The sequence below is a fragment of the Micromesistius poutassou genome (genome assembly GCF_964030765.1).
Source record: "Micromesistius poutassou genome assembly, chromosome: 5".
Taxonomy (NCBI): domain Eukaryota; kingdom Metazoa; phylum Chordata; class Actinopteri; order Gadiformes; family Gadidae; genus Micromesistius; species Micromesistius poutassou.
Window position 1 is genome coordinate 15041513 of NC_140275.1, and position 9835 is coordinate 15051347.

Sequence of the window (9835 nt, forward strand, 5' to 3'; positions counted from 1 at the left end):
CTTTTGTTAATTATGATTAATCCTTTGTTTAACCCCTCAGAATTATAACAGAAACTCCAATTATAAGTTTACAGGCAGTGGAACTGCTTATGGTAATGCCATATCTCATCAATTACTCTCGCGTGATCATAAATTGGCCCTGCGCTGACAACGAGATGAGGTTAACACGCTGATTAATTTGGGCTGCTGTGATTTCAGTTTTAAGATGACATTTCTAATCTTTGACATAGACTGTGAGGTCCACGTAGTTTCATTATGGAAATTTGTATTTGGTTACTCTTCCGGGGCTACGCGAGTTTATAGACATTATACCTCTCTCAACAGATAATATAAAATTAAAGAAGCGTCCAGGCTTTGGACGGGGATGTGGTAAATACAAAAAATAAAAAAACCAAGTGTATTGATGATTGATGATTGATTATTGATTATTGATGATTTGATGATAATACAAATAAAATGTTTGCGTGAATAAAGCTCATATTACTGGACATGTTCAGTTGCGCCGACGATAACATTATTTAGGCAATATAACTATTTAAGCCTGTGTGTATATGTATATGAAGACACAAGTAGACTATAGTATGTACTTGTGTTCAAATCAGTAAGTAGGCCAATCCACTTCTTCTCATTTAGTTGTGTGAGCCGAGAATGCAGGTGAGCCCAAACACAACTAAGCAATCTTTATCATGATTAAATTAAATTAAATGATTCAATAGATGTAGCCTACTATAGGCTTAATAAATAGTCGCCTATGTTGAGTTTCCCTATAAGATAATGGGACTGTTATCCTAGAATAAAAACACATTGAAGGCCTAATAGACGTGGGTACCACCATAGAGAACAGGACCGCGTTTCTTTGTTGAATCATAGGTAGAAGAAGTAGGCCTATAGGCCTATAATATTGATGTTCATACCGCTCTCTAAAGGGGTCATAGCACCTATACTCATCGTGTTCACTGAAAGTTGACAGAGCTAAAGGGTTGTGTTCCTGCTTAATGCGGTGCTGTCTGAAAGACACATTTCATATATCATGTCCACTGCTGAGCGGGTGATCACACTGACCGTCATGGTCACCGCAACGACCGCCCCGTCACGGCACTGACATCTTTACCGCTGCTGTCAGTCTCCAGTGCGACCAGTCACCGTCACCCCGGGCCTCAATGTTAGCTCTGTAATATGTATCTATATATAGGCCTGTATTTACACAAATTAATTTAAGCATAAAATGATGATCCAGTTCACTTTGCTATTAAAGCCTTCTTAGACTATATAAACGAGTGGCCTATAATAAAGAACATACATCATTCTCATGTTGACATTCTTCAAAATCCTTTTTATTTGTCATTTAAATTGGTACAAACCCGTCAATAAGGTGTATTTGAATGTAAGATCAAACATTTAAGAAATGTGTCAGTAATTAGCACAGACAATAAGTTAAAACATGTCACAAAAAGACCAGCGGGTACATAGCAAGAATGTTTCATCTACACAAAACATCCTAAAACAGAGTAGGCCTACTGAAAATCCGATCGACTTAAATGTAGTAGGAGCCTATACTCTCTCGCCTCATGCAGGCAAGGGTTTCTGCCACCTAGAGCAAAAGTGTGTATTCATATTATTTGGGCACCGTTATCTTTCTAAATACTTCAAGTGTTTAATCCACGTGCATTGCGCATGCCTCAGAGAACCACTTTGATTGGCTCACCTATGGTGCGTGTGTGTGTGTGTGTGTGTGTGTGTGTGTGTGTGTGTGTGTGTGTGTGTGTGTGTGTGTGTGTGTGTGTGTGTGTGAAAACGTTGACTCACCTCATAGTTTTCCCTTTGACATAATATAACACAATTTCACCTGAACACAATAACAAATGAGCGCATAAAGACGCACCCACGTGAAAACATAAATACGACGATTGTTTGGTTCTCATTAATGCGGCCTATCACGGCTAGATCGTTACAATATCACCAATAGTGGACCAAATCCTTTAAATGATCAAGATGAATAACCCCAAGTCGAGGATAAATAGCGGTTTTCTCCAATTCCTATGCTAGACGACAGTCAGTCAGTCTCCTGCTTGACATATTAATTCAGACTCGTTCTCTCATCTTGATCACACATGGTGTTAAAAATAATAAAAAATAAAAAGAGCCACAGGATTATTCGTGTGTTAAAAGTCACTAGGTGAAACTCATGGAAACTGTGTGCTCCAGCGCCTTGCGTCGAAGAGACGCGATGCTTGTCCCTCTCCACATGTCACTGTCCGGGGAGCTACACAGCTGCGGGGAGCCCCCGTTGTTGGGTCCCGAAATAGAGGCCGACATTCCGGGGAAATGCGTCTGGTAGAGGTGGGACTGCAGCCCGGAGCCGTTGGAGGACAGGCCGTTGGAAAGGCCCATTGAGTTGGGGGGTCCGGGTCCGAGGCTGCACTGTGACAAGGACTGCGGCATGCCGGGCTGGCGACCCAGCGACGGCGGGAGCTGCAGCTGGGACACCCCGGGCATCCCCGTGGCCCAGCGCGAATCGTTGGCGTGGAAGGAACACAAGCTGTTCTCCATGGCGGCCGCGGCTGAGAACTGCGGCAGGCCGTGCGTGGGGAGCAGAGTCCCCGGGGAGCGGAAGACATTAGTGGTCTTCTTCCTCTTCTTCCACTTTGCGCGTCTGTTCTGGAACCAGACCTGTTTCCCACCCACAGGAGATGGGACCCACGTTAGTGCACCATGCACACCGCCATTAAGCACTTTGGATAATCATCATAACAGCATGCTAAACTCATCTGTAGCCTTAACCTATAGTCCCAACGACCACCAAGGTTAAAGGTGTCATGGTTGATCAGACAATGAATGTTGTTAGGAAAATGTACATAGTGTAACTCATTTGTTAAGATCCACAAGATGAAACGTGCATTGAGCTGTTTTAATGAGGGCAGGTGCACTCGAACCTTTAGAATGCCATGACACAAATATCCTATGATTAATAACAAATCAATTGAAGAACCAACCACCACCTCAATGTTTTTGAGCCTGCAAAAACATTTCATATTTCACGTGTGTTTTCAACCGCAAATTGTTTAAGAATACAAAGCACATTTTACGTACGTATGCCTAAATACACACATACACACAAAAACACACACATATAGCCCACACACACACACACACACACACACACACACACACACACACACACACACACACACACACACACACACACACACACACACACACAGAGGGACCAGCAGAGACAAACACACACACACACACACACACATGACCACACACGGTCACTACCAATACGCACTGGCTAAATGGCGGGAGATCTCGCCGCCCGCGAGCGTATAAAGATTTCATCATCTTCAGGCGTGATTAATGCGCACGAGACGCCGCGAGACGGAGCCGCCGTATTAAAACTGAGAGCTCGCTCTCATTCCGTTCATTCATCCGTGAAACGTCGACCAAACCCATTACACTGGGGGGGAAAGAAAATGCAATTTCTCATTCCATTAAAAAAAAGTACAATATAGTCTCGAGTCCTATTAAGACGTCGCTGATAGACCATTTTAAAGGACGCTTTAAAGGAGCCACATAGCATTGCGTCTGTGTAAAGGCAACACATGGGCAACACAGGGTCTACAAAAGGTCTGCTGAATTGTGTATTAAACGAATGATTATGGTGACTAATGAATAAACTGTTTTTTATTGCTTGCAGTGGAATAATTTGCATGTATTTCACATCACTGGTTAATAACCCGTTCATTGTTATAAATAAGGCTGAAATTGTTGGGTAATATGTGATTAATTCGGCCCTCCGAAACTCCTCCGTGTTCGATTATGTGTTGGAAGCATTTTTATTTTTATTTTTAGTAACAAAAGCTCTTGCGTTGACTCAATAAATACTGTTAATATTTTTGGTTAATATTATAAGCTCTACATATTTTTATTAGCCTGTTATCTAACTTTCAGTCAAATTTTGATTGAATTTATATTATTTATTTATTGGTTTTTGAAGGAGGCTTATTGAATTATTTTAGTCGAAAATAAAATGTTTCGTGGGAAATTATTAATTGATTGTCTCGAAAAAGAAAGAAAGAAAACAGAGTCTATGTAATTAGGTAATTATAATAACTCTGTTGTGGGTTGGGTCGAAGTATTTGGTATTATAGTAAGGTAACATAGGTAATATACTAACACTTTGGACGAAAACAAATCAGTATTTGACCATTTGGCGATTGAGCGTTTCAGCACCACGGAAAGCGCTCGTGCCGACAACTAACGCAAGAACGCAAAGGAAGCGCGATGGGGAAAAATAAAAGGTGGATATTGGATATGGTTAGAAATATATTGCATAAGGAGGACCATGTTCCAAGCCGACTACACACACATTTACCACTTTTAATGCATGCACATCATAGCAATCGGGTAACGGCATTGTCCTAAACATTGTGTTATTAAGAAATTAGACAAATAGGACTATACCTGCACGCGGGACTCGGTGAGACCGATCCTTAAAGCCAGCTCCTCGCGCATGAAGATGTCAGGGTAGTGAGTTTTGGCGAAGCTTCGCTCCAGCTCGTTGAGCTGAGCCGGGGTGAAGCGGGTCCGGTGTCGCTTCTGCTTCTGTTGGTTCGACGACTGACCGGAGTTTTGCTGCTGCTGCTGCTGCTGCTGTTGCTGCTGCTGCTGTTGTTGCTGTTGTTGTTTATCTTGGTCTTTTCCGTTCACCTGCATGCCGGTGGCGTTGGATCCCACAGACGAGATGTCGTCTCCGGGTAAAAGAGTGCTCCCCTCTACAGAGTCCGGACCAGGAGCCATTTCCCCCGGATGCCCCTGGTCCTGCACTCCTCCCAGTCGGCACTTGAGAGCTTCTCGGTGTCCGAGTAGCTCCGCCGCATCCTTCATCCCTGAGGGAACGGCCGGAGGACAGGTTTTGAGTTTAAACACGCCAGCACAAATGAGGGTAAAAATGAATGTAAAAAGCCTGTTTGAAGAGATAGTTGACATGAACTTGTCTGAGGTGACCACCGCCAACAGTTTTTAAGATATAATCCGAATTTGTTTGCTTTGCATCTATCGCTGGCAAAACACATTTCAGCAATATTGCTGTTCAGATTTTTATCAACCTATACGCCGTTTAGTTGTCGATTGAATTCCTCAGGCAAGCAATACTCAAACCTATCTCTTCATAAGGTGGAATAAATAGTTGTTCTCTTACAGTGCAGTTTAGGGCTGGAGTTGAGCGATGATAACTCACCGAGCCGAGCATCCAGGAGGTCGGCATGAGAAAGCATAGCGTACCGCTCCAGGGCGAAACCCGTTCCAAAAAAATCCTACAACTTTTGGCAATTTATAAAGTATATATCGTCTAAATGAACGAAAATTCGGTTTGTGGTTAAAAAAGAAGGTCCCTTGCATTATAATGTCCTTTAGAGCGACGGGGAGGCGCTTATTAGTTGAAAGAACCCATGAGCTTCCTCAAATAAGAGCCAATCAGATTCGGAGTTTGGAAATGGCAGCGATGTGACTTCCCCTTTACACCCACCTCGCCGCGTGCCCGCGCGTACCACGCAAGCGCCTAGAATCACAGACGCACACCGCCGCCACATTTAACTTCTCTCTTTTGCCATCCAGTTATTCATGCTTAAATTATTCCATATTGAACCTATCAAGGCGTGTGTTTGTTGGTTTATCACACAGTATGCTTTTTCATAGTTCCTTTCTATTTAAATATATATTTGTTTGGGTATGAACATATATGCTTCGCATATAAACGGTAGCCTGTATGACCATGTACGATATGGTACATTTACCGAATAACGTTTAACTCATTGCCATGGCATTATTGAATATAAGTAAATAGCAACCTACTCTAAACGGTACGCCTCATTTATTGAGTAAAACGATTCAAGACTTTAGAGTATAGCCTACTCGGTAAACACCAAATGCACCCTCCTTCACCCATCCACTGAAAAATGAAATAAGCGAGATGTGTACTGTGATAGATCAGGACTCATAACTATTTCACCTGCCTGCTATCGGAGAGCAGATAGCACCAGAGAGGCCCCGTGGCTCGCGACCTTGGATCAGAAACCAAACTAATATCACTTCCAATCCCCCATGGCAGGCGATTTGTGCAGACAAATGGAGGAAATAAATAAATAAACGAGTACAGATGGATTTAAGCTCCGTTAGTCATCGGCTGCTTTAACTCCCATCGACTTTTCATCAACCCTGGTGCAATTAAAGGTAGTTAGGCCTATTTGGTTCAAACAAAATCAGACGTGGTGGACCTAAATGATTTAGCCCCTTTAGCAGTACTCCATAAGTAGGCTATTATACAATTAACAGGACAGCCATTGATCTTTCGTTCCACTTGGTCCTCCAGACAGTAGCCCGGTTAGCAGGGGCTGTCGGCAGATGTCGGGGTTAGCCTGGTGAATAGACCACCGCCGGGGACTAAATGGTTTCTTCGCGGGCGGACAAAGGGAGCGTCCGAGTGAGAAGGGGGTACCGCCCGGCCCCTGTCTTCCTCCCCGACCCTGCATGGATGCGGGGCTTATCTTCCACAACAGCCAATCTGCCGAACGCTGACACACGTTTGAATCGCTTTTTTTTGTCTGTGTGTGTGTGTGTGTGTGTGTGTGTGTGTGTGTGTGTGTGTGTGTGTGTGTGTGTGTACCGAGACGCGGGGAAGTATGTAGGCTATGCCTTCCTTGACACATGCGGCTTGAGAAATTTAGGGAGATGAAGTGACGGGTCCACTGAGATGAAGACACTGAGACCATTTCTTGAGGTTCAGGAGTGGCAATCAGCAGCATTCCAGCGCCGATGCGCGTGAGTCAGACGGGCAGACCAGAGGGACCGTCTGCAGTTGTAGGGCCAACCACCCTGCTTTTGATAAGGGCTGGGGCCAGGAGGAACGGTGTGTATATGCTGTGGACGCTGCTGGGTTTGTAATCGGTGTGTATTTAGCAGCACCGGAGCACAAGGGGTCGTATGGAGGAAACGAGTGTTATCCAATGTTTTGAGGATTGTTATCTTTTAATAATAATGGCCTCCAATAGAACATCGGAAGATACTGTCTCATATCATTGAAATTAAGGAAACATGGAAATAATTTAACCATAGAGGGAAATGAAAAAACAAACAATTGATGTTCTTCTTATTTTAATCTTATGGTTGAGTTATTGATCATGGTTAATAAAATGCATTATCTGGAGTTTTAAATGGTGATCTCTTTCTAAATATATATTAGTGTAATATATATCGTGAAATAACATATTGAGAAAATATGATTATTAACTATTAAACTATAATCTTTTTTTAAGAAAAAATCCAACCAATCCAACAAAAACCACAACAATGTCTTATTGTTATATTTGTTAATAGTAACTTAAAACCAAGTGAGTTCTATATATATATATATATATATATATATATATAGGCTATATATATATATATATATATATATATATATATATATATATATATATAGGCTATATTTCATATTTTTTGTGATTTTTGAATCAGACCGAGGCTAATGTCATATCGTGGTGATTTTGTCAACGCATAATGATTTAACTATTTAAAACGGCCCAACTGATATCCGTGTTTGACAACTGTTTACTGAGGCCAGAAAATAGCCATCCCGGCTGTTCGATCAAGGTTTAACTTATTGCTATAACAAGAGGAACCACTTGAAATGGATCTATGTCTCACTCAGCCTCCCTAACTGGACCACATCAATCTTCCCAGTAAAAACACACTCACATACAATCCGCCGGGTTAATGCGGCGCATCTGAGTGCGGAACGGCTGTTTACACGCGAGGAGACACTTTTAATGGAAGCGCACCAAAAACAAATGCAATTTTGTAGAGCAATTTCAAAGATCAGGGATTCTGTGTCCTCACTCTCCGCGGTTTTTTAGCAATCAAACTGCGTTAAATCCATTGTTCATATTGGGTTTGTTGGCCAGGTGAGCTGGGTAAATAATAGCAAAAATACCACAGTGATATTGTGAATAAGAAATGCACAAGATTCATGTAATATAAGCTATAAGGTCATTTGGCCGGTTTTGGTGGTGCATATGGGTAAGTCGTGCCTTTGGTGAAATGTTTTAGGCGTACTATTTCTTCACCTTAAATTAATTTTGGAAAACTAAAGGGGGAAATCGATCTCCCATCACCAGAAACTGCAGTTTAACAAATTACTTTGTGTAGCTTCGTGCAGGTGATTTGATGACAGTTGGTGGAATAAGGGGAAGGCTAATATGTTCGTTTCATTCAAGCCCGACAGACGACGACGAGAGAGCGAGAGGAGCAAAGAATCATGAACAGAGAAAGCTATTAGAAGTGTCCCTCTTCGGCCACCCATCATGGCTGTATGGTCCCGTGCATCTCATGCCCCAATTAAGAGCGCGCGCTCCGCCTGGTCCCCATTATTGCGTGATCTGGTGCACAAAGCTATAATCATGGCTTCAAATAAAATAATCAGCAAAGAAGAGCGATTTCCTTAATGAGAAAGAATACGCGTGTCTCACGGAGAGAGCGGTGGTGGTAGTGGATGTCTGTGCGCGTGTGCGCGCGTGCGCGTGTAGGCGCGCGTGTGTGTGTGTGTGTGTGTGTGTGTGTGTGTGTGTGTGGAGAGAGTGAGCAAGAGAGGGATAGTCCGTGTGTGTGTGAGTGATAGTCCGCGCGCGTGTGCATATGAATGCAATCAAACATTATCTCAATGATATAAAATACAGCAATAATAATGTGTAACTAACTATGTGTAAAAGTAAAGATGGGAAAGATTTTGCTTAGTTGTAGGCCTAATAATAAATTGTGCAATTAGACCATTATCAAACACAATTGTGTTAAATTATGTGTTGAATTCTTATAATAATATATAAAATAAATGAATAACAGATTTTGTTTACGTTACAATTTTATCTAGTGAATTTGTTGGAAAAGCACATGGGGGGTGGGGGGTGGGGGGGGGGGGGGGGGTGGGGCAAAGCGCAGATGTTTTGATAAATAGGCTTTCAATCCACATTACGACAACCCAAGAGGAAACCACATTTTGCTCGAAAAAACATTTTGCTCGGCCATTTTGCATCAAAAATTTTAAATAATAAATAAAGAAATAATATATATTTTAATTATCTGTTGTACTATATACTAAGTATATTAGGATATTTTGAAGACATCTATGATTAAATAAATAATATGTCAGTTGGCATTTTTCATTTTTTGAAAAAGGCCAATCATTTATCAATTATTGACCTTTGAGTTTCTGAACCCACATTTTCTGATCGGAAAATAAAAAATAAACATTTAAATTACATAATTAACAAACAATTTGTGACACGGCGGGCACGACAGCATCACGCACATATTACAGGACGAATAACCGAGAATTCAATGGAGTCTCTCTCTAAACAGGCAGCCCTCCTCCTCTCCTCCCCAGCACCTTGACTTTTCTTTCAGTTCTGCTCCAGCTAGTAGAATATGTTCTATCTTAAGTCCGGTCATTAGCCGGGCCCATTACTGTGGCTCCATCATTAGGAAGCTGCAATGCATCATTGGCGGTAATGAGTGCCTAATATTACAGGTGCCAGCAAGCCTTCGACACACTGCCCACTGATATCATATTGTGGGAAAATATGTAGCTATGATATATGTATATAGTTATTTGCTTATCATGTATCTTTTCCCATTACAATATGTATTAGAATTGTGATCATAAATATATATATATATATATATATATATATATATATATATATATATATAGAGAGAGAGAGAGAGAGAGAGAGAGAGAGAGATGATATATTACATTTTAGGATTAATTATTATTGTTGTT

The 9835-nt window shown here is 41.7% G+C and overlaps 1 protein-coding gene across 2 annotated transcripts; it reads right to left on the minus strand.

Moving 5' to 3' along the window:
- Positions 1 to 2172: 2172 nt before the first annotated feature.
- On the minus strand, positions 2173 to 5279 carry otpb (orthopedia homeobox b; the record flags this gene model as incomplete). 2 transcript variants are annotated; one of them, XM_084467581.1, is made up of 3 exons in its annotated part: positions 2173 to 2670; positions 4468 to 4892; positions 5243 to 5279. In XM_084467581.1, 3 exons carry the CDS (start codon positions 5277 to 5279, stop codon positions 2173 to 2175), a joined length of 960 nt encoding a protein of 319 aa, XP_084323707.1. The 2 variants fall into 2 exon arrangements, with proteins under 2 accessions (XP_084323707.1, XP_084323706.1); XM_084467580.1 differs by having other exon boundaries at positions 5204 to 5279.
- Positions 5280 to 9835: the final 4556 nt, after the last annotated feature.